At 38.1% G+C, this 25,830-nt stretch overlaps 2 protein-coding genes across 6 annotated transcripts in view; one reads left to right on the top strand and one right to left on the bottom strand.

Annotated features, from left to right (window-relative positions):
* Positions 1–6,571: 6,571 nt before the first annotated feature.
* Positions 6,572–23,190, bottom strand: DCAF16 (DDB1 and CUL4 associated factor 16). 5 transcript variants are annotated; one of them, XR_002823893.1, is made up of 3 exons: positions 15,454–15,764; positions 14,929–15,229; positions 6,572–7,361 (listed from the first exon to the last, which is right to left on the bottom strand). XR_002823893.1 is itself a non-coding variant. In XM_023730247.1 (3 exons), exon 3 carries the CDS (start codon positions 14,599–14,601, stop codon positions 13,954–13,956), a length of 648 nt encoding a protein of 215 aa, XP_023586015.1. In that variant the 5' UTR covers positions 14,602–15,229; positions 15,454–15,562; positions 23,138–23,190; the 3' UTR covers positions 13,408–13,953. The 5 variants fall into 5 exon arrangements, 4 of the variants coding, with proteins under 4 accessions (XP_023586015.1, XP_023586017.1, XP_004375213.1 ...); XM_023730247.1 differs by lacking the exon at positions 6,572–7,361 and adding an exon at positions 23,138–23,190 and having other exon boundaries at positions 13,408–15,229; positions 15,454–15,562; XM_023730249.1 differs by lacking the exon at positions 6,572–7,361 and adding an exon at positions 23,138–23,190 and having other exon boundaries at positions 13,408–15,195; positions 15,454–15,562.
* Positions 23,191–23,442: 252 nt separating this feature from the next.
* NCAPG (non-SMC condensin I complex subunit G) overlaps positions 23,443–25,830 on the top strand; it is a 59,896-nt gene continuing 57,508 nt past the window's right edge. Inside the window, exon 1 of the mRNA XM_004375155.2 lies at positions 23,443–23,716. Coding sequence (XP_004375212.1) covers positions 23,606–23,716 — 111 coding nt within the window. The 5' untranslated portion in view covers positions 23,443–23,605. The remainder of the gene's footprint in view (positions 23,717–25,830) is intronic.

The following is a 25,830-nucleotide window of genomic DNA, read 5'->3' as shown; positions in this document are numbered from 1 at the left end:
GTGCAACTAGCAGACCCATTTAGACAAAGTCCTCTGCAGTTCCCCGGATTTTCTAGCACTCTGATTAGTAGGTCCCTTCACTCTTAGGAATGAATAAGAGGGCAGAAGAGAATTAAGCCCTGTATCAAATACAGGGTGAGAGAGCATTTGTTAGATCACTAATGTAATCTTGGCACTGTGCCAAGCCCTTTGCACATGTTCTTACCTCCTCTAAGGCAGTTATTATTATCCTTATTCTACATACTAGGAAACTGAAGCTAAAGGAGGCTAAGTGGCTTATCCAATTTTATGCAGCTAGGAAATGCACCTGGGTCTATCTGACTTCAATGCCTAGACACTTTCCAGAACACAATGCTAAAAATCTGATTAAAAAAAAAAAATTATTTATTTTTTAATTATAAAAATATGCTTCTTATAGTATCCTCCCCCAAAGACCCTCCCCTGTAATAATACAAAAAAGGAGTGTACAAAGAAAACAAAAATCACCCTAAATTCTGCACTCAGAAAATTACTGTACTTTGGAGATCCTTCTAGACATCTCTCTGTGCATACATAGAAATGTTATACATTTATGTGTATTTTTAAAACATAAATGGGATACTGTACATAATGTTTTTGAACCCTATTCACTCAAGAATATAAAGTAGATGTCTTTTTTTTGTTAATAAAGATCTACATTCCCATTTTTAACAGCCAGTATTCCATTATATACAGTAACATATTTGCCCTATCCCCTATTTAGGGACAGTATTTTTTTTTGTTTTTGCCATTGTAAGTAGAAATGTTTCATATGTTTGCGATGTTTATTTGCTATATAATAAGAATATTCAATTCTGTTCTAGAGGACAGCAAAAACAGAAAGGATATGTGAAATTTGTGTGTTAAGTATCTAGTGAGATGGAATTCTTAACATATATTAAGTACAGATAGTACACTCTAAGACACAATAAAAACTGATAAATGGAATATATGATAAAAAGAATGGAAGAAACAAGTGTGTTGCTAACATAAAAGGATGGAAGGGCCATGTCATAAGATAGAAGATGATGCCACCTTCAGGACAATAGCTATGCCATCCCTAAAATGTCCATTCACTGGTGATGCCCATTCTGGTCCAAAAACAGATAAAAAATGTGGCTCTCAGCAGGCCTTAGGCAGGCATGCTTAACCCTGTGTATTTCTGAAAGAGCATGTATCGGCTCCAGGCACCCTCCACCTGCTGAGCCCTTTTCAATCTCAACTGTGGTCCTCCTAACCGCACTATCAGAGGTGAAGGTGATGCAGCAGAAATGAGACATATCAGTACTGGATTCAAGCAATGTGGTCTTCACATCTCCCTTGCACCTTATCCTAAGTGTGATAATCTTCCCTATATATCTTTCCAACTTCAGTTTAAAATCGATTCAATAAACCGTGTAATTTAAGCATCTTAATTTGGGCTATGAGATTTCCTTTCCCATGACGTGGGATAGCCCACCTGATAGTGTAGCTACCATTGTATAAGGTAATTTCCTACCTGCTATCATTGTACATGGATCTTTGCACAGATGTGCAAGTATTTCCATAGTAACAAATTCTAGAATAAATCTATTTCAAAGTATACAAATTTTAAATGGTGATATGTTTTGCCATACTGTTTTCTAGAATAGTTATTCTAATTTACACTCTCATTAGTTGTTGTATGCCCTCGATTTCGACTCATAGCAACCCTACAGAACAGAGTAGAACTGCCCCCATAGGGTTTCGTAGGCTGTAATCTGTATGGAAGCAGATACCCAGGTCTTTTCTCCTATGGAACAGCTGGTGGGTTCAAACTGCAGACCTTTCGGTTAGCAGCCGAGTGCTTAACCACTACACCACTAGGGCTCCTTCTCTCATTAGTCATGCATAAACATGCATATTTTCCCATATTCTTGCCAAAACCAGATGTTTCTGATCTTCAAATGTCTTCCAATTTAGTAAGTAAAGTGTTTCTTTTCCTAAACTATTTGTTTGATTACTAGTGGGGTTGAATACCTTTCCACAAATTGATCAGTTGTTATGAATTGTTTTTGCCTAGTTTTCTGATTACAAAGAGCTTTTCATATGTAAAGGCTTTTAGCACCTTGCCTATCATATATGTTGCAAATATTACCTCCAGTTAGTTATTTCTTCTAACCTCCTTATGCTCTATAAACATTTTGAATTTATATATAGGGAAATCTGTTGATCTTTTCCTTTATATTTTTTGGCTTTTGCATCATGCTTAGAAAGGCATTCTCCAACATGTTTATAAAAATCCAATCCAGTTTCTCTAACTACTTTTTTGTTTTCATTTTCTTTTTTTAACTGTTTATATTTTTGATCTGGCTGGAATTTGTTGATATATGGAGTGAAGTTGGAATCCAGATTTATGTTTTTCCAGATGGCTAAATAGTTGTCCCGACAGGTACTGAGTAATTCATCTTTCCTATACTTGTAAGTACTGCCTTAGGTGATTTCTTCAGTATTATTTACCTAGGCAATCTTTTAGGGTTTGCTAAGTAATTCTCTTTCCTAATCAAGGAGGTAGGGAGCCCTGATGGCGCAGTGGTTAACTGCTCAGTTGTTAACGAAAGGGTCTGCACTGCAGGAGAAGATGTGGCAATCTGATTCCGGAAAGATTACAGCCTCAGAAACCCTATGAGGCAGTTCTACTCTGTCTTACAGGGTCGTTATGAGTCAGAATTGACCCCAGGGCACACAACGACAACAATCAAGTAAGTAGCATTGGTAACTCTATTGTTATTACTACTAACACACTTCTACTACTCACGTAAAAACAAAGAGATCATATTCTTAAGTATTTCATTTAGCTCTGTTACCTAGAATGCTATTTCCTCTATTCTGACTTATTCCTACTCATCTTTCGGACCTCAGCTTAAAGGTCATTTCTTCAGGAAGGCTATCACAGTACCCCCAGACAAGTTTACATGTTCCTAAAATATCCTCTCATGGCTCTGCAATTCTGTGTAGCACCTATGTCATAGATTTTTTTGAAAGCTTAAGTTTTCTGTCAAATAGCCCTCTTTTTTTTTGAGTGATGAATACAAGAATGAACACACAGCTTAAATCAGTACTGTGCTTTCATTGTAATCCTAACGCACATTAACTAGTTCCAGGTCTCGGTATCAAGTTATCCATCTAAATTTGCAAGGGAGGAAAATGAAAACAAAAAATGCTTTGTCACAGAATGGCAACATTTGCACTGAGATTACAGTATATCAACATAACACCATGGAACATGGCTTTTTTTCCTAAAATTGTACTTTAGATGAAGATTTACAGAACAAATAGTTTCTCATTAAACGGTTAGTATATTGTTTTATGACAATGGTTAACAACCCCATGACATGTCAACATTGTCCCTTCTCAATCTTGGGTTCCCTATTACCAGCTTTCCTGTCCCCTCCTGCCTTCTAGTCCTTGTCCCTGGACTGCTGTGCCCCATTAGTCTCATTTTGTTTAATGGGGCTGTCTAATCTTTGGCTGAAGAGTGAACCTCGGGAGTGACTTCATTACTGAGCTAAAAGGGTGTCCGGTGGCTATACTCTCAGGGTTTCTCCAGTCTCTGCCAGGCCAGTGTCTGGTCTTTTTTTTTTTTGGTGAGTTAGAATTTGTTTCTACATTTTACTCCAGCTCTGTCTGGGACCCTCTGTTGTGATCCCGGTCAGAGCAGTCAGTGGTAGTAGCCGGGCTCCATCTCATTGTACTGGACTCAGTCTGGTGGAGGCCATGGTAGTTGGGGTCCATTAGTCCTCTGGGACTGATCTTTCCCTTGTATCTTTTCTTCTTCATTCTCCCTTGCTCCCAAAGGGGTGAGACCAGTGGAGTATGTTAGATGGCTGCTACAGGCTTTTAAGACCCCAGAAGCTACTCACCAAGGTAGAATGTAGAACATTATAAACTGTGTTATGCCAACAAAACATGGCATTTTGGAATAAGATGTTTGGTGGTAGAATCTTAGATTAAATATAATCTAATACGATCAATGGAGTCCCTAGGTGGTGCAAATAGTTAACCTGCTAAGTTGCTAACCAAAAGGTTGGAGGTTTCAGTCCACCCAGAGGCACCTTGGAAGAAAGTCCTGGAGATCTGCTGAAAAATTTAGTCACTGGAAAACCTATGGAGCACAGTTATACTCTGACACACACGGGGTTGCCATGAGTCAGAGTCAACTCTCAACTTGACAGCAACTGGTAATATGATCACTAAGATCTCCACAAATTGTTTCGGAACAGCTTGTGGGCAATATGAGCCTAGGAACCTGGGCACTGGTAGTCATTTTGTTTCATCTTCCCACATTAAAACTGTATTAAAAGTAACAAAGGTGTGAAACAGAGGGATGAAAGAAGAGTTGAGCACATGGGCTAAGAGCAGTTAGTGGCACAAGTACTTTTTCAGTACCTGAAACAACCAATTTACAAAGTACATTTAACTTCAGTTTAGGGTAAACAGGCAGGAAGCGAATATGGCAGTTCAATATTGTTGCTTTTCTGGAGTTCAAAGGTAATGAAATAACAGAACTGTCCAATACTCAAAAACTGAAGCTTTCTAATTCCACTTATTACACAGCAGTAGAGTGCTATATACTCAATGGAAACGCAAATGTTTTTAACTGATGAAGTATTTATTTTTATTACCACCCATCCAGGTCAGACGGTAATATGGCTGACCTATAGTTGATAATTGCAATGTAGCAGCTGTTTCTCAATGACCCTTTCTCAAACTGACCACTTTTTTTTTTTTTAAAGTTGTCTATTGTGTCCATGCAATATAAATCCAACCATGATCCACAATATTTACATACTTTGTATCCAAAATATGTCAAGAACTACAAATCAATAAGAAATAGGCAATCTAATTTAAAAATGGACAAGAAGTTTGGATAAGTACTTTCAAAAGAAGGTATCTCAGTGGCCAATAAGCATATGAAATTACGGAAATGCAAATTAAAGCAAGGATGAGATACCATTTCACAACCATCAGAATGGGTAAAATTAAAAAGACTGACAATAACAAGTGTTTGTAAAGATGTGGAGCAACTGGAACTTTCATACACTGGCAGTGGTGGGAGTGTAAAATGATATAACCACTTTGAAAGTGTTTGACAGTTTTATTAAAACTGAAGATACACCTATCCTATGCACAACAGTTGGACTCTTAGGTATATATCTAAGAGAAATAAGTGCACATAGCCACAGAAATCTAAGTACAAGAATGTTTACTGTAGCTTTATGCATAATAGTCAAAAATGGGAAAGAACACAAATGTCATAAACAGGCAAAGAGATAAATGAATTATGGTATATTCATAAATGTGATACTCTACAGCAATAAAAAAGAACGAACCACTGATACATGCAAAATCCTGGATCAGTTATACCGATATTAAGTTGAAGAAAGAAGCCAGGCATAAAATAGCATACAGTCTGATCCCATTCACATGAAGTTTGAGAACAAGCAAAACTAATTATCTTTACAAAAGAGTGGCTATTTCTCCAGGAGGTATAGACTGGGAAAGGGTATTGTTGTTGTTGTGTGCCACTGAGTTGACTGGAATCAGAAATATTCTGTACCTTGATTTCGAGGTTATATTAGTATGTATATATACACGTGTGTGTGTGTGTGTGTGTGTGTGTGAAATCAAGACATACACTTACATATACTTACTGCATGTATGTATGAAAACAAAAATCCTCACAACTGGATCAGTAAGTAACATCACGATAAACAGAGAAATGATTGAAGTTGTCAAGGATTTCATTTTACTTGGATCCACAATCAATGCCTATGGAAGCAGCAGTCAAGAAATCAGACGATGCATTGCTTTGGGCAAATCTGCGGCAAAAGATCTCTTTAAAGTGTTAAAAAGCAAAGATGTCCCTTGAAGCACTAAGGTGCGCCTGACCCAAGCCGTGGTGTTTTCAATTGCCTCATAAGCATGTGAAAGCTGGACAATGGATAAGGAAGGCCGAAGAAGAACTGATGCCTTTGAATTATGGTGTTGGTGAAGCAGAATATTCAATATACCATGGACTGCCAGAAGAACAAACAAATCTGTCTTGGAAGAAGTACAGCCAGAATGCTCATTAGAAGCAAGGAGGGCGAGACGTCATCTCAGATACTTTGGACATGTTATCAGGAGAAGGACATTATGGTTGGTAAAACAGAGGGTCAGTGAAACAGAGAAAGACCCTCAACGAGATGGATTGACACAGTGGGTGCAACAATGGGCTCAAGCATAACAATTGTGAGGCTGGTGCAGGACTGGGCAGTGTTTTGTTCTTTTGTACATAGGGTTGCTATGAATCAGAACCGACTCGATGGCACCTAACAACAACAACAAAATGCTATTCCTCACTTAAAAAAAAAGCAGGGTAGACAAACTCTTCGCATGGTTTACTCAATAGATTTGACGACAGAGAAAAAAATCATCACCACACATTTTCTGTAATTAAACCACAATTTATTCTGAGATTATATAATATTGATGTGAATAAGGCACAGGATAAAAACACTCAAGTGTAACTCATAGAAAAATATCTAAAGCATTATACAGGCATATATTATGGATCTGCCACTCAAAGTAACAATATTTTGACGGCAAAAAACACGATGGAAGATGAAAAACAATATGAAATTTCAAAATATTATTTTAAAAAAGTAGGTAATTCCTTATGCTTTTGAGTCTACAGAGGCTAAAAATTTAAATGAAAAGCTTGTTGAAATGACTGCTATAAACTAGGCAACATTTCTGAAAATAATTTTTTTTTTTGAGATTTGCCCAAGCAAGGGACAGAGTTCCTTTTACAAGTTATTGAAATTTTTTTTCTGAAAAAAATCTGCAGTGCCCTCCTTATTGAATGTGAGCATCGGTTACTGTTGTAGAGTATGATGTCTGCAGGAGCAATCTAGTAGCTGACAATGCTACCATTTTAGTACATTTTTAATTTCAAACTTCTAAAATCTAATTATAAAATTATAATAATTAAATTTCAGATTTATTGTGATACAGTGACACTCATCCAAAATGTGTAATTTGGTGTACTTCTAATTGCCTCATTTTATCATTAACCTGGCTTCCTATGTACTTGTTCCTTTTTCTATATAATATTCCACCACCTGTCTTACTCCTTTTGACATTTTCCATGAACTCGAACATTTCTAAGTTTTCCTACAGACCTACATCCTGGAACCCCCATCCTACTTACTTTAACACTGTAGTCATCCTGGGACTTTCCTTCATTGCTCTCCTTTGTAAGATCTTTTGTTTTCAGGATCCCATGCCTTCTTACTTACAGTACTTCGTTGTTTTGATGAAGCATATCCTCCAGTAGCCTCCTAAGAAAGAGTACACGTTGAGATAAAAAATTGAGACTGCACAAGTCTGAAGATTTCTTTGTCTTAGCCCTACACTTGGATTCTAGGTTGGAAATAATTTTTCCTCTTAAGTTTGAAAGTATTGCTTTCATAGTCTTCTGGCATCCACTCTTACTACCAAAAAGTCTAAATGCCATTCTGAAAACATTCTTTTTATGTAACCTGTTTTTTCCCCTTTGGAAGCTTTTTTGGAGCCCCTGGGTGATGCAAATGGTTAAATGCTGGACTCCTAACTTGTGGTTCAAACCCACACAGAGGTACCTCAGAAAACAGGCCTGGCAATCTGCTTCCAAAACGTCACAGCCATGAAAACCCTATGGAACACATTTCTACTCTTGACACACGTGGGGTCACTGTGAGTCAGAATCAACTGGTTTGTTTTGGAAGCTTTTAGGACCCTCTTAAACCTAGAATCCAAAATTTCACAATGATATGCTTTTGTGTGTTTTTAAATTCATTGCGCTAGGCACTCATGAACCCTTAAATCTAGTAGGCTCATGTCTTTTTTGGGGATTTTTTTTTTTTCCCCTCTCTTTTCTCACTTTGAAGCTCCTATTAATCAGATGTTGCATCTCATTCTGATTCTAATTTTCTTTGTTCTTTCCTATTTTCCATCTCTGTCTTTTTGTTTCTACTTTCTGAAATTTCTTCATCTTCTAACACATCTACTGAGTTATTTTGGCTCTTTTTTTCAATAGCACTTTATTATTTCTTTTTAAATTTTTATTTTTTGTTGTTGAGAATATACACAGAATATACACCAATTCGTTTCTACATGTACAATTCATGACACTGATTATATTCTTCAAGTTGTGCAACCATTCTCACCCGTTTTCTGAATTGTTCCTCCCTCATTAACATAAACTCACTGCCCCCTAAGCTTCCTATCTTTCAAGTTGCTACTGTCAATTTTATCTTAGTTACTAAAAGAGTATAAAGCTCAAGGCAGACATTTTCTATTAATTAAGCTAAACCGTTACTGGTTTTAAGACTTCAGGGGATATTTTTGGTGTAAGGTCTGAAGATTATTTCTGGACAATAGTTTTGGGGGTATACTTTATTATTTATTTAAAAAAAAAATAGCATCCTTAATGGTCTGACTGAGACTAGAGGAACCCTCAAAGACATGGCCCCGGATTTTCTGTTAACCTAGAACTAAAATCATTCCCGAAGCCAACTCTTCAGACAAATACTAGACTGGATTATAAAATATAATACTCGTGAAGAGTGTGCTTCTTAGTTCAAGTAGATACATGAGAGCAAATGGGCAGCTCCTGTCCGGAAGCGGGATGAGAAGGCAGAAACGGAAAGGAGATGGTTGAATGGACACGGGAAACCCAGGGTGGGAAGGGGGAGTGTGCTGTCACATTATAGGGATTGCAACTAGAGTCACATTAACAATATGTGTATAAATTTTTGTATGAGAAATTAACTTGAGCTGTAAACTTTCACCTAAAGCACAAAATTTTTTTTTTTAAAAAAAGCATCCTATTCTTATTTTGTGGATGCAGTATGTTCTTCTATGACTCTGAGAATATTAATTATAGTCCCTTTGGGGGGTTTATGTTCCCTGTATTATTTCCATTTTTCTCAGGTTCTTTTATTTGTTTTGATCTTCATCTTTCATGTTGAAGGTTTCCTCAAATGCCTAGTAATCCCTGCCTATCACTTTATAGTGATTTCAAATGACTAAGAGCCATGTATGAAAGACCAGAGCTTTGGACTTTGGACTTCACTGTGACACATGATCAAGTGACAAGTCGTTTTTTCACTGTTAAACTTTGTGGGTGGCAAGGGGCGTGCACACAGGATGTGGGGTGGACAGAGCTGGGTATAAGTCTGGCTGCCAGATTCTGTAGCTGGACGGAAGAAAGGAACTGGAGGTTCATAACATTTAGAATACTGACATTCCCTTAATCCTCTTGTTTCTAGTATAGCACCTCATTACCTCCACCCCCCTCCCCTGGATCCCAGTCCTAAATCTGTTTGGTTCAGTGTCTCCAGAGAATAAGCCTCCAGTCTTTTGCTAGAAAGAGGGACAGTTACCTGGCTACAAAGAAAGGAGAAAGTAAACTTTCAACCAATCTCCTTGTTTTCAGCTTTTCTCTCACCCCTACCTTCCAGGATACCTTGCGCCTTCAAATCCTTGAGTCTTTGGGGGCTTCTGGAAGGCAAAGGTAAATGTTCCAAATTTTAGACCTTTTCTGCGATGAAGAATGCCTGTCAGAACTGTGCTACCTATCAAATACATATATATTTTTTAAATCAGCACACTCCCTCTTTCCCTTCATGGTAAGGGAGGGTGAGAAGGTAACTGTTTACAACAAAAACCATAAACCTAAACTTCCTATTATTTATTGAGACTGCATTTTGAAAATTTGTATGTCTGGAGATGTTTTAATGATTATGTGATTATTTTAGCCAATACGTGTGTCCTTAAAAACTCATATCTGTAACTGGCCTCCTCCTTTACCACTAAACAGTGGTATCTTTGAGGCAATTATATATTATACTGTCCCTTCTCACAGCAATTATTTGGAGCTTAAAAAACAAAATGTATAATGTTAAGAGCCAGACTTTTCCCTGGGGAACCACAAGACTACAACCTAAGTTTAATCAATGTTACTAACACATTTATAGGATTGCCAGGTAAAATACTAGAGGCTAGTTAAATTCGAATTTCAGATAAATAATGAATAAGTACTTCTAGTATAAGTATGTCCCATATTTCATTATTTATCTGAAATTTAAATTTGGGCATGCTGGTGTTTTTTATTCGCTAAATCTGGCCACCCAACACATTTCAAGGAATGTGTCATAAATAGAAAGTGACAAACATAGAAAAGCTGGGTTTAAGCAAGGAAACTGGGATCTGGACCAAAGCATTCAAGCCACTGGAAATCTACTTAAATACCAGGCAGATAGGCAGGGGCCACCACCATATAACCTATTTTGCAGTAAGTCCCCCTGGAATTCATTGGCTTTGGCCTTGGAAGACTATACTTGTGGGGTTTAATTGTTGGAATATGCCCTCCGCATGATCCTATACTATACTTGGATGGCTTCCCTATTCAATTATTTTATATGACCCTTCACTATAAGCAGTTTTCAAATATTTGAAAGAACAGTATAAAGATTAGGGTTTAAATGTATTTAATGTGACCCTAGAGACCAGAAATGGGATCAATGGCCAAAAGTTCTGGAGTAATGTATATTGGTTCAATATATTTAAAAAAAAGAACTTCATAGTATTTTATTACTATGTATATTTATTACTATGTACTATTACTAGTATTTATTAAATAGTATTTTATTTAATGTTTTCCCAGTACCTGGAATACAGTAGGTACTCCATAATTATTGGATGAACAACTAAATTTCTAACAAGAGATGTTTAAAACGGGCGGCTCTAAAAGACACTGAGTTCTCTAACACTGGAACCAGAATTAGAAAACCATTTATTAAAGATGTAAGAGAATTTACGTGGCTGTGTGTAAAAAAATAACCAAAGTGACTTATTTGCTTTAACAATCTACTCTAATATCAAAACATTGTTTTCATCATAGAGAAATTTTTTAGATAGCTAGGTACAATGGGAGCCCCAGCAGGAGAATCCCCTAAAAACCAAAACCAAAACAAAACCCGTTGCTGTTGATTGATTCCAACTCACAGTGACCCTATAGGGCAAGAGTAGAATAGAACTACCCCACAGGGTTTCCAAGGAGTGGCTGATAGATTCAACCTGCTGACCTTTTTGGTTAGCAGCTGAGCTCTTAACCACTGTGCCACCTGGGCTCCAATATTTGCCTGCCTTCTGCCATGTATCAGTATTTCCTTTTTTTGGGAAGCAGGTAAGATTAAAACACAGAATTATAATGGTCTGGGCTTAAGGTGGAGTCCCTGAGTGGTGCAAATGGTTAGTTACCATGCTTGACTGCTAACCGAAAGGTTAGAAGTTTGAGTCCACCCAGAAACTCCTTGGAAGAAAGGCCTGGCAATCAACTTCTGAAAAATCAGCCACTGGAAACCCTGCGGAGCAGCACAGTTCTACTGTGACACACATGGTGTCACCATGAATCAGAATCAACTTGATGGCAACTGGTTAGGGCTTAAAGTATCTGGACTGCTTCAACAAAAAGAGGCTGTCTATCTGTACTGAGAGAATAACAACTTTACATAAGCTGTTAATGTCCACTGGTTTAGAATTCCTGTTCTTTATTCCTCTGATAAGTATTTCTATAAATAAAGGATACATTTGTCCTCTATCCTAATTACAGCGACTGCATTTAAACAGAGGTCCACACAGACATAATGAAAATAGCAAATCTACTCCCCAACTCCCAAGTTCATGGCACAAAAGTTAAGGATTATTCAGGTATCTACCATTTTGTGCTACCTGGGATTATCTAAACAAACAGGTTCAAATTTAGGTCTTGATTGAATATCTGACATTCTCTTCTTCAAATGTGTTTCTTCTCTGAAGTTGCCAATTTCCCTCCTATCAAAGATATGTACATACAGATATTACATCTATTAACTCTATTCAGTATTTAATGAATGTTGAAAATGCCTTAAGCAAAGCGGGATCTATTTTGAAGACAAATGACCATACTCTGTTCAGCATGTACAAAGCTGTTGGTTTATTCAGCTGCAAAGCTGGGGGAAAGGCTTCCTTCCAGAGTGAATAGCAAAATGCGTTTGTGAGCAAGGCACTTTTATACATACACACAGAGAAAACGGAATGTAATATGTTACATAAACATCAACATATTTTAATTTTCAGGCCTACTCTTTACCTCTTACCACCCCACTAAAAGAAGGGAACAGGTTCTTGTAACATTTTAAAAACCAATTAATTTCACAGAGCAACTACATGAAAACAGCTTTTGATACATTCAGTTACACTAACAGCATGACAGTTTCCAGTCAGTAATTTTCTACTAACATATTTTTTCTCCCTTTTACAATTCCCTCCTTTTTCCTTAAAACAGGACAACTAAGGCTCAGCAGAAATACTCGTTAGGTTATAAACATTCTTCTTTCTTCTTAAAGTTGCTATACATTTGTACAATTTGTGATTCCATTACTGTTTGACTTTTTTGATGCTACACTGTAGACAGCACTTAAATTATGGAGTATAGAAAAAGCAAAACTAAAATAAGGAAGAGGATATATGATATACCTTTAACAATCTGTTTTCTGATTCCCTTTAGATGCAGTCAACCAGGACCACACACCGGTTTCATCTTTACTGTAGGGTGTGTGAAAAGATTTAATGGTCTCATGCAGTTCATGTATATTGATTTCTTTTGACTCATCTACATAAACAGAGCAAGACTCATATACAAGGGCACATATTCTTCTTTATTCAGCTAGAAGAAAATCTAAAGCTTAACTACTGAACAACACTGCTAAAACTCTTCAGATTGCGTTAGCCTAAGATTTTTTTATAGTAAGCTTCTTTAAAATTATAAAGATCCCCCAAAAGTTTGCATGGATGTGGAAAATGCATAAACTTCTCCTCCAGGAAATGTTACACAGATGAAGCATTTTAATCCATTAGAGGTTAATACTGAAAGGATAAATGCTTTCTTAATCCTTTTTGGTCTTTTGGAATGTATATAACTTGCTCTTGACAAAAGTCTGGGTTCCAAGACACAGGAAACATATTCCCTATAGAACAAGCATCTGTTTAATCTTGAGGGATGACCTTATAGGCCAAGTTAGCCAGAGACGCCGGGGGAGCCTATGATATAGAATGTTCATGCTGTATTTATATGTACTGTAATAGGCCTGGAATAGTGTAGGTTAGGTTTGAAACTGTACTCCCCCACCAAAAAGTAGGAGCACCTACAGTGTTATATGCAAGCATATTTATATAAAAGCTGGGAAAAACCAAAAACCCCACTGCCACTGAGTTGAGTCCAACTTACAGTGACCCTATACGTCAGAGTAGAACTGCCCCATAGGGTTTCCAAGGAGCAGCGGATAGATTTTAACTGCTGACCTTTCAGTTAGCAGCCGAGCTCTTAACCACTGTGCCACAAGAGCTCAGACAATACTCCTATTATTTTCCTTTTTTCAGTTATTCAATTTAATCTATCTAGAAATGAATGTCAGAGTGTGTTCAGGAAAGCATTACTGGGAGTTGCTAACTTTCTACTACTGACAATGGCTATTCTGAAGGTTGAGTAACAAAAGAGGTGGTGGCCTACTTTTTCCTTCCTATTAATAATTAGAGATCTAGTTAGAGTCCGTTGAAATCGGCAGAGTAAATTCAGGAGGGAAATGTGTAGAGTGTAGTCAACTTTTTCAGTATGGTCTCACTGGAGTATTTCTTTATTGAAGTTCAGTTTTTTCACAGGGGGATGCCCACAATACACATTTTCTAGAGCTGACTTATGGGGCCATACTTGGTAGGTACGGCTTGTCAGGGGATAGCATAGTTTCAGTTGAGAAGGCATTAGTTTCTCAACTGTGGTCTGTATAATGATTGACTTTGTACCCCTTTCTCAATTAGCAACATAAAAATATCAGAGTAAATGGTGGATCTTTATAGTGATGCAGTTAGGAGTTTGTTAACTGCCTTTTGGAAGTCAGTGTAGGAGTAGGTAGTGTTGATGGGTTCGCTGCGGGTTGTTTCCTTAACTGTTTTAGTTAGCCAGCCACAGCAACAACCAGAAACACATGAATTGGGGATCTGTTTTAGGTATTCAGGTATGGGTGTGGCTCTACTCAATGTTCGGCTTAACTGTTTGGTGGCAAATTGCAGTGCTCCATTTAGAGTGGCATGATCTCTAGAGAGCCGGCTGGGGCTTATAAGGGGCTTTTGAAAAGGTGGGACACCACAAGAGGCCAGAGGGGGCCATTCAGGAATTGGTTCTAGTTTGGGTACACAATGCGAACAGTGGGAGAGTCTTAGACCTATCTCTCGAAGTATATGGACGGGTGTGCTTAGATCCAAGAGTTTAGCATGATATAACCAAGAATTAGGATTTAAAGGTTTCCAAGTTGTGGAATATTTTAAAAGGCACTTAACCTGCCAGGCAAGACTCTCAAGAGGTGTTAAGTTGGGCACCACAGGGTCTTCTTCAGAGGAATCCCACTCTTCCCCAGAACTCTCATTTAGGTAATTTGCATTTTCCTCTTCCTCACTTTCTGATTCTGACAGTGGGTCAGGAGAGGGATTTCTGGGGCCCATTAGAATAGAACAGAATAAAGAACCAGAAAAATGTAACAAGCTAAGCCGGAAAAACACTGACTAACACTGGCAAACAGAAACAAGAGATTAAAAATCCTTTCAATAAGATTGATTTGTCTCTCAGTTCATAACACACACACAATATGCCTCTGGCCTGCACCACTGTGCAGTTCTTCAAGATTATGTTGTATATTCTTCACTTACAAAGAACGCATCTCAGTTGTTAGGACCAGTTCAGTGTGTAAAAGTGTTAGTCACTTACCAGTGGCACAGGTCACAGAGTATCTCTTCAAATCCTGGCTACCCAAGAAGAGAAAGGGTCCTCACCTAGGCAAGCTGATTTTCTTAGCACACTGTCAACTGGTAGTGATACTGTGAAGAGGCACTTCGTGCACTGTTTTGTTGGCAGCAGTATTCTCTCTTGTTGGTAATTAAAAGAAGCTTGGTGGTCTGCTTCGTTGTCCACTGGTGCAGCAACTTTTGTGCAGGGGGATGGCAGGATGAGTTGTCAGGGCATCTGGTGTGCAAGGATCCGATGTTTTTCATAAGTCGTCCAAATGCCCTTGGAATCTGGTGACTTAGTTGTTGGACTATCTGGAAAGGTAGCCTTAACCTGTGAGTGATAAGACTAGAGACATGATATTAAAGCCTAAAAGACTTTTCCAACTCTGTCTTATAGGCTTAAGCCTATTTTCCTGTTGGGAATGGCTCTCACAATCACAAAACTGGGAGGGAGAGGGTCATTTTAATCCTTTGTTGGTACACAGTTGTAGCCCAGACAATTATTTCTGCAAAGGCAGACCCCTTATGCCCCCAACTCCAAACACAGAGCAATAAAGGTATCTTTTTTACCTTCAGATGTGCTCGTTGGGATTAGTTTTAGGGGGCCTGTCCTGGTTGCAGAGCTGTTAGATGTTAGGACTCTTGCTGGGACCTCAGAGGTTGTGGTCATATGACCATACTGTACAGGTATGAAAGAAGATGGCAGGTATAAATCTTAATATAGTAGCAATTACATTAAATATGAATAGGTAAGACGTGCAATTAAAAGGCAGATACTCAGACTGGATAAAAACAGTAACAACAGTATTCGACAATATGCTGCCAAAGAGATACCTTAAACCAAAAGGACACAGAAAGGTCAAAGGATAAAAAAAGATGTATCAGGCAACTATAGAGCAAAATAAAGCTGAAAGAGCAATCTTAATATTAAAAAAAAAAAAAAAAAACCAAAGAATTCAAGCCAAAAAATATCAAAAGGGACAAAGATGAAGTTAATACTGATAAAAAGAACAGAATATGAAACTAAAAATAGAATTTATCAATTTACCAAGTAACAAGTGATAGAACTGAAGGGGAAATATATAAATCAGCAATTACAGTTGGAGATTTTAAAACAATCTCACAGAAATGAATAGATCAAACATAAAAAATAAGCAAAGATGTTAAGAAGCCTGAAAAATAGTTAAAATATTAATACAGCTTAGGTATTACATAAATAACAGAAGTCTAGACCAAACTTAATAGACATTCTTTTTGAACACATAAAAATAGATTGCACATTAAGTTATAACGTATAACTAGATTCCAAGGATCAATTTCATACAGACTATATTCTCTGACCATAATGCAATAAAAGTGGACACTAAAAGTTAGCTAAAAACAATCCTATGCTAGGAAACGAAATAATTCATGGATTAAAGTGAAAAATCACAGAGGAAATTGTTATGGATTGAATTATGTCCTCCAAAAATATGTGTTGTAAATCCTAACCTCTATGCCTGTGGTTATAATCCCATTTGGGAATAGGCTGTCTTTGTTATGTTAACTAGGCAGGATTAGTATAGAGTGCATATTGAGTCAATCTCTTTTGAGATATAAAAGAGATTAAGCAAACCAGCAGAGCAGACATGGGGAAAGAGAGATGCCAGGCCACATGAAAATCACCCAGGAGCAGAAGCTCAAAAGAGACAAGGACTTTCCTCCAGAGCCCAGAGAGAGAGAAAGCCTTCCCTAGAGTCGGTACCTTAAATTTAGACTTCTAGTCTCCTAAACGTTGAGAAAATAAATTTCTGTTTGCTAAAGCCACTCATTTGTGGTATTTCTGTTATAGCAGCAGTAGATAACTAAGATAAATTTTCAGAAATATTACAACTGAAAAGTAATGCAAAGCCTATAAGGCAAAATTTGTGGAACTTGGCCAAACCTGTACTTAAAAAACAAAAACAAAAATGTGTAGCTTTGAACACTGATCAGGAAACAAAGAAGTTTAAATATCCACAAGTTACGCATTCAATTCAAGATACTGGAAAATGAGCCACAGTAAGAGAAGCAGGAAGGAAATAAATAATATAAACTAATAAGATGAAACAGGTGAAACTGATCAAAAAAGATTTAAAAATAACAAAAATGAGATAAAAAAATAAAAAACTTGACAACTCCATGCTAAAAATGTGAAAATCTAGATGAAATTGCTAAATTTTGGAAGAATATAAAATACTAAAATTCATGCAGGAAGAAGTAGATCACTTGAATAGAACAGTAAATATTAAACAAACTGAAAAGGTAATCATCAACCTTTTATTAAAAACACCAGACCCAGATGGCTTTACAAGTGAGTTCCACTAAACTTCCAAGGAAACTGTTATCTAAGTTATTCCAGAAAATAGAAAAGCATGAAAACTGACCAGCTCATTTTATAAGAATAATAAAATATTAATTCCAAATCTAAGAATAAAATACAAAAAGTATAGGCCCATATCACTTGCAAAAATCCTAAATAAAATATTAACAGAATCCAACAGTGTATTAAAGAAAAAAAAATTGTTATAATCAAGCAGGAAACATGAATAGCTTTAGTTACAGAAAATTTATAAATGTAAGTTTCCATAGTAATAGACTGAAGGAAAACAAACTCAGATTTTTTATCAGTTGTGGATATTTACTCTTTCTTAGTTTCTGGTCAACACTTTTTATGATTTAAAAAACAGAACAAAACAAAAAACTCTTACCAAATTAGGGAGAGAAAAATAACATTCTCAACTTGGTAAAGGTTATATATACTGAAAACTTAGAGCAAATATTATCTTAAATGAAAAACTTTAGATATAGCTCCTTTAAAAATGAAATTAGATAAGGATAAACATGAGGGCTGATACTGCATGACATATTACTAAAAATCTTAGTGAATGTTAAAAAAAAAAAAAAAAGAACGAGAGGTATAAGAACTAGAAGAGAAGATATAAAACTATTAATTTGCTGATCATCCAACTAAAAAAGTCCCAACAGAATCAACATATAAACTACTAGAGTTAATAAGAGTTCAACAAGGTTCCTGTATCTGAAATTAATCTATGAATATTCATTAATTTAATAGCTTATATAACATTTACTATTTTCCAGGTACTAGTCTAGGAACTTTACAAATGTTAACTAATTTAGAATTCTAACAGCCTTACAAGGTAGGTACTTTCATTGTCCCCATCTCATACATGAAGATTAAGTTAACTGCCCAAGGTTATACATTCAGTAAGTGATGGAGCCCGGAGTTGAACCCAGACACTTTTAAAGTCTATACGAGCAACTCTGTGCTGCTGAGTCAATTCTGACTCATAGTGACCCTACAGGACAGAGAACTGTCCCATAGGGTTTCCTAGGATGAAATCTTTACAGGAGCAGACTGTCAGGTCTTTTCTCCCATGGAGCTCCTGGTGGGTTTGAACCACTGTCCTTTTGGTTAGGTCAGCAGCAGAGTGCTTAACTATTGTACCACCAGGGCTCCTTAACCAGCAATACTGACTAGAAAATATATTACATAAATACCTTTCATGATGGGGGTAGAGGGAAAGCTATAAAGGATCTAGGAATTAACCAGTAATATAGAAGACCTCCATGAAGAAAAGTGTAAAATTCTAATAAAGAACATTGAAGATGATTTAAAATAGAGGCATTCCATGATGGTATAACCGAGTATTGCAAGGATGTCAGCTTTCTCCAAATTAATCTATAAATTCAATACAAATTCAATCTATAACTTACAGCATTTATAAGAACTCCATAAACTCTAAAATTTATATGGAAAGAACATTCCCAAAATAGTCAAATCAACTATAAATAGGATAGTAAAGGGATTCTTGCCCTACAAGATATTAAGACATATTACAAAAACACAGAAATGAAAATAGGGTGGAATTAGTGTAAGAACAGACAAATAGTGCAATAGAACAGAAGAGAGCTCAGAAGCATGGTCATATATAATTTGAGAATGTAGTATACAATAAAGTTGGCACATAAGGAAGAATAGTTTTATTTAGCTCATAATATTTGTAAAACTGCCTCACTGTATTAAGAAAAATATAACTGGATACCTATATAATGCCACATACAAAGGAGGACTCATGATGGATTAAAGACCTAAATAAGAATGGTAAAAAACTATGTAGTTAATAGAATATAATGCAGCAGAATATCTTTGTGACTTAGGGCCAGGCAAAGACTTCTTAAACAAAAAGCATAAGATGAAAAAATGAATTCAATCACATCAAAAGTAATCATTACTGAATTCAACTGAAGACATCAAGAACAAAGTTAACTATAAATCAATAAGAAAAAGGCAGCAATCTCAATAAAGCAATGGACAAGAATATCCAACTTACAGAAGAGAAAATCTAAAGGCCATTAGCCATATGAGTAAAGAAATATCACATTGTGCTAATAGTTTGGTAAAAATTAGAATGCTACATAATGCCAAGTGTTAGTGAGGAGGCTGAAGAAATCCCTTTAGGAACCAGCATTGCTGGTGGGATTGCAGATTGGGGTAACCTTTTTGAAGAGCAATCTGGCGTTACTTAATCAAATTAATGATCTGCACATTTCATGATCTAGCAATTCTACTTCTATAGTATATTCAAAACTCAAACCAAACCCATTGCTGCTGAGTCAATTCTGACTCATAGCGACCCCGCAGGACAGAGTAGAACTGCTCCATAGGGTTTCCAATGCTGTTAATCTTTACAGAAGCAGACTGCCACATCTTTCTTCTGTAGAGCAGCTGGTGGATTTGAATCACTGGTCTTTCAGTTTGAAGCCAAGTGCTTTAACCACTGCACCACCATGGTTCCTTCTAGGTATAGAGTGCAAAGTAATTCTCTATAAGGCCAACATGTATCCTGATGTACACTGAAGCTTCATTTGTTATGGTAGGGAGCTAGAAGCATTCTCGGTCTCCATCACTGGAAGAGCGCATAGGTAAAATGTGGTGGAAGCACATCGAAGTAGACATAGCAACAGGGATGGACTTTAAAGGCACAGCTCTGAATGAAAACAGCAAAAAACAGAATGATGATCCCACTTACGCCATTCTGTATGAGTGATTTCCAAAATGAAAGTCAGTGAATATCTCCAGTTTTGTGTTACACTGAGTTGTGCTAAAAACTTATGATTTCACGTCAGTAACTTTTTGTAGTGAATATTTCTCTGGGTTCTACACATTTTTTTTTTATCTCCTTCACTTCCTAGCACAGTATCTGGCACATATTAGGGACTCAGTAAATGTATTTGAAAGAATTAATGAGAGAATGATGAAGGTCTTCAGTAGCTATACACACATGTTCTGTTTTTATTCCAGGGAGACAAAAATTCCCAAATTATATTTAGGTAATTTGGTGATATGTTGAATAAAGGAAAGTGAAACAATTTTTTAAAGAAGGATCAACAAAGATGATGGTATTACAGCAATATAAAAGGAACTTTATATTTAAACTGTGGAAACTAAGGTTGTATATATAAGCATTAATGTAAGTATTTTTAAGTTTAGGTTACAATATTATTACCTAGTTCAATCTGAAAACAAAAAGTAAATTCAAGTCATGTCACATACTATACATATTTTAAATAGGGGCAGCTGTTGGCTTTTAACTGTTCTGTCCTCATATTTTATTATTTTCATTTCAACACAATTCCATCTGCAAAATTATTAATACTTCAGTTACTGTGTTACTTAAAGCATTCTTAGAGGGGCTCACTACTTTAGCAGCGATAAGACAGAAAAAGTCTATTTGAAGGTATATGTAAATTCTAGGGTGAGCTTATCACTAGTTTTCCTTCTTCATATTCCATGTGCATATTTTTTCCATTATCAAAACTGAATTAATCACTCCTATACTATCTAGTCCCATGTATAATTTACCTTTAAATGAATGACTGTTTTGAAATTTGAGAACTATCCTTACTATAAATATGCTTTAGTTTTTGTTATTTCTTCACCTAAACTAAATTTACTGATAGGAAGAGATTTCTGTGAACTATGAGTTTATTCCCATAGTTGTATTTGTTCTTTTTTTCCATTGCACTAAAAGTCAAGCCACATATATGTTTTAAGGCAGTGAGACTATGATGTTTAAGTTAGCATCCTTTTTTAATTTTTCAGATTACAATGTTCAAAAAATACTTTAAAAAAATATGGTTTAAAAAGACCAGACTTACTGGTATGACAGAGACTGGAAAACACCAAGAGTATGGCCCCCGGAAACACTTTTAGCTCAGTAATGAAGTCACTCCTGCTGTTCACCCTTCAGCCAAAGATTAGACAAGCCCATAAAACAAAATGAGACTAAAGGGGCACACCAGCCCAGGGGCAAGGACTAGAAGGCAGGAGGGGGCAGGAAAGCTGGTAATAGGGAATCCAAGGTCAAGAAGGGGAGAGTGTTCACGTGTCATGGGGTTGGTAACCAATGTCACAAAACAGTATGTGTACCAGTTGTTTAATGAGGAGCTAGTTTGTTCTGTAAACCTTCATTTAAAGTATAATAATTAAAAAAAAAAGGTTAAAAAATATGGTTTAATCATTAAAAGAAAAGAAAAGCTAAATCAAATTAGGCTGACCTCTGGTGGCCAGATGCTTCGTCCTTCAGTAACTGACAAAATGGTCTAAGTCTTCTCTCATTTGTGGTGAGTTATCCAAATAAAATATAGTAAAGGACATAATATTGTGAGAAACTTTTCAAAGAAAACACAAATATAGCAAGTACCCAGAGCACAAAAAGAGTCGAGCAATTAAAAGCCACAAAACGAGAAAAATTTTTAGTTTACCAGTTGACTTTACATCAAGAACATATATATGCAATGGTTCTCAAAGTATAGAACAGTTTTGTGCAGTCCGATACTGTAGCCACTTGCCCAGTGTATCCATTAACACTTAAATGTGGCTAATGGGAACTGATATAGCTGCAAGTGTAAAATAATGCCCAATTTTGAATACTTAGGAGAAAAAATGCAAATTACCTCATTAACAATTTATATTGATTATATTGATTACATGTTGAAATGATTTATTTTGGATATAAAACCAAAAACTAAACTCGTTGCCATCGAGTCGATTCCGACTCATAATGACCCTATTTCGGACATACCTGGTTAAAAAATTAATGCCCTTTCTAAGTTTCTCTTTCCAGGTATTCTACATTTTAGGTATAGTGAGATTACAGATGCTTTCAGTATATTTCATGCATTCTTAGAACTCTACGCTTTTGTTCTAGCTAATTTGAAATACTGTTCTTGCCTTTTTAGAAATTAGACATCCTGGTAATTCAAAATATCAACTCAAATGCTACCACATTTATTACTTTAACTAGCATCTGAACCTACAATGTTTCAGGAATTCCATAGCAACCTATCTGTGGCTCAGTTTCATTTTAAAAGGAGACGGAAGTTACCCTACAGGGGTTGTTTGTAAGAACTGAATGAGGTAAAGTGCTTACAACAGTGTCTGGTACATGATCAATAGGTGTCAGTTATTAACATGTCAATATTCACATCTCAAAAATTCAGCTTGAAAAATGCAACTTGTGCGTATGATTATTCATACAATGTTAAAACATGCAAAAAATACAATTATTCAAGGGTTTATTCATATCTTGTTAATACATAAAAATCTGCGCGGTGAAGATTAATTCAGAAAAGCCGTTATTTCTGTGGAGGAAAGGTAATTTAATATGAGAACTGTGTACTGGAAGCTTTGTAATGTTTTTTTTTTTTTTTTGGTTGGCGGTTGGTACTGAGATGTTCGTTTTTGTCTGTCTGATATACTCCATTAAAAAAACAGAAAGGTTTAAAGACTTAGTTCCTCCTCTAAGGCATTTCAAATTTCTTTACCTTAACCACTATACTACAGACCTTTCCCAGTTCTGTGTTCTCCTTTGTTCACTGCCTTGTCGTTATGCATATTCGTAAACTAGGCCTCGACAGCGGGGACACCTAGAATCATCTGTTGCTAAATTAAATCGGTCTTTTCAGAAGTCCTGAGACTGCCTCGCTCCCCTGCAGCCTCTCCAGACTGCCCTCCTCCAGCCCAGGACCTAAGGCCTTAAAAGACCGCAGCCAGGATACCTCGAAACGCCCCCTCGGTTAACCGAGGACTGTTTCCCTCAAGTAAGCCCTCTTTTTCTCTCCTTGACGGAACCCGAAGCTTCCCCTCCTCCCGGAATACCCCCTCAGCCGGAGCATTGATGGCTCCTCTCAGCAGACCCCCTGTTCTCACCCACGGAGGTTCTCTTCCTTTCCACCTCACGACCAGCCGCGGGACCTGGCCAGCGCTACCGCTGCAAACCTGACGTCCCCCCCAGGTCGCACGGCGGCTCCACTCCCCCCGCCCCCTGCTGACACTACTTCCGGCCTTACTAACTTGCCCGCCTCTAACCCTTCGAAAGAAAACTTCCCACCGAGAAAACGACTGGACAGCGCCAACACCGCATGCGTCAAATCGGGGAGGGAGGGGGAATGCGTGCGGCTCCAATCTCTTTCCGCTCCCGCGCATGACGCGCTCGCCTCAGTCTCGCGATTCTTCCTTCCCCCGCGGGAGTTATTTTGAACTCTCTGGCGGTAACCGCACCCTAGGGTTTCGAGGAGCTCTGAGGCTGGCCTGCGGGGCTCTGAGGAGACAGAGGAAAACTTGGCTTTGGGTCGAGTGAGCACGGGCAGGGCTAGTTCTGACTGGGTCCTTGGCGCTATGGGAGCGGAGAAGAGGCTGCCCTCGATTAAGGAGGCATTTCAGCTGGCCCAGCAGCCGCACCAGAACCAGGCGAAGCTGGTGGTGGCGCTGAGTCGCACCTACTGCACGGTAAGCGAGGCCCGCCGGGCCTTCCGCCTCCGGCCCTAGCCCTCCCCACGGGCCTCCCCCGACCCTCTGGGCTAGGGGCACCGAGAGAATAGGACTACGACTCCAAGGCGCTCATTGCAGGCCTGCTGCATGCCTGCAGCTTCAGGGCCTGGATTAATCTTCCCGACCCGCTTCGGAGGGACCTGAGGTTCGGAGAGGTCAGGCAACTTGTCGAGGTCGTCCGGACCCAGGTCAGAATGACCCCCAGTCCCAGGCGCCATCCACACGGGGTCCGCCTTTGCTTTTTTGTCCCCGTCATGGCTGTCCACTGCCCGGGCGTGGACTATTAGCCTTAGTCGGATGGTGGACTTGGAGAGTAAAGCATTTAAGAGCCCCGAGGCGACAGGCGCCAAGTGGTGAGCAGCAGAGTGGATCCTGAACGCGGTCTCAGGGGTTGTTATCTCTCCTTGTCACCTCTGGTCACCGCCCACAGCAGAAATGCTGTCAGCCAAGTTATTTTATCCCCGCCCCCACAGTTAAATTGAACTTAATCACCAAATACCAAATTAATCATCAGGACCAGGTCTTTCCTGTTCATGTAAATACTGTTTGTCTCTGTGTTTGTTTTGACGGGAGCCTTGGGAAGAATAGGACAATGAATTTTGGGAAAACAAATGATCTTGAGGTACGAGAAAAATTGTAAGTAAATATAACAGAGCTTGAGGATGTGAGATAGGATGTGAAAGCTGTATCAAAAAGAAATTGCTGTGTGATTAAACCAAACCAAACACACTGCCATCCAGTCAATTCTGACTCATAGCGACCCTATAGGGCAAGTAGAATGCTCCAAAGGGTTTTCAAGACTGTAAATCTTTAGGGAAACCAACTGCCACATCTTTTTCCAGCCGATCAGCTGGTATAGTTGGAACAGGTGATCCTCCGGTTAGCAGCTGAGCGCTTAACCACTGCGCCACCAGGGCTCCTTCTGTGTGATAAAAACCGAAAACCACATCCGCTGTGGTCAAGTCGATTCCTACTCAGCAACCCTGTAGGACAGAGTAGAACTGCCCCATAGTTTCCAAGGAGCGCCTGGTGGATTTGAACTGCTGACCTCTTGGTTAGCAGCCACAGCACTTAACCACTGTGCCACGAGGGTTTCCTGCTGTGTGAAAGGAAGGCCTAAATATGATAAATATTAAAAGCCAGTGTTGATTTTCTAAGCTATATTTTTTTTTTTATAGTACTTCAGGTGAAGTCTTACAGAACAAATAGTTTCTCATGAAACAGTAGCACACATATTGTTCTATGACATTGGTTAACAACCCCTCAACGTGTCAACTCTCTAACTTCTCAAACTTTTTTTTGGTGAAAATACACATAGCCAAAGATAACACCATTTCAAAAATTTCTACATGCACAGTTCAGTGACATTGACTATGCTCTTCCAATTGTGCTGTGATTCTCACTTAAGATGAAGGCTTACAGAACAAAATAGTTTCTCATATAACAGTTACTACAAATGTTGCCCTATGACAATGGTTAACAATCTCACAACATATCAACACTATGCTTACTCAACCTTGGGTTCCCTATCACCAGCTTCCCCGTCCCCCGCTGCCCTCCGGCCCCCGTCACTGGACTCCTGTACCTCATTAGTCTCATTTGGTTTTATGGGGCTGTCCACTCCCAGGCTGAACGGTGAACGTCGGAAATAACTCCACCACTAAGCTAAACGGGTGTCTGGGGGCCATACTCTCGGGGCTTCTCCAGTCTCTGTCAGGCCAGTAAATCTGGTATTTTTTTTGTGAGTTAGAATTATGTTCTACGTCCCTCTCCAGCTCTGTCCAGAACCCTCTGTTGTGATTCTGGTCAGAGCAGTCAGTGGTGGTAGCCAGGCAGCATCCAGCTGTATTGGACGCAGTCCGATGGAGCCCCTGGTAGCTGTGGACAATTAGTCCTTCGGACTAATCTTTTCCTTGTATCCTGTTCTCTTCATTCTCCCTTGTTCCCGAAGGGAAGAGACCAGTTGAGTATCCTAGATGGCCACTCACAGGCTTTTAAGACCCCAGACACTACTCACCAAGGTAGAATGTAGAGCGTTGTCTTTATAAACTGTGTTATGCCAGTTGAGCTAG

The sequence above is a fragment of the Trichechus manatus genome, unplaced genomic scaffold (genome assembly GCF_000243295.1).
Source record: "Trichechus manatus latirostris isolate Lorelei unplaced genomic scaffold, TriManLat1.0 scaffold00034, whole genome shotgun sequence".
Taxonomy (NCBI): Eukaryota; Metazoa; Chordata; class Mammalia; order Sirenia; family Trichechidae; genus Trichechus; species Trichechus manatus.
The sequence above is the reverse complement of the archived record's forward strand: the minus strand, read 5'-3'. Positions and strand labels throughout refer to the sequence as shown.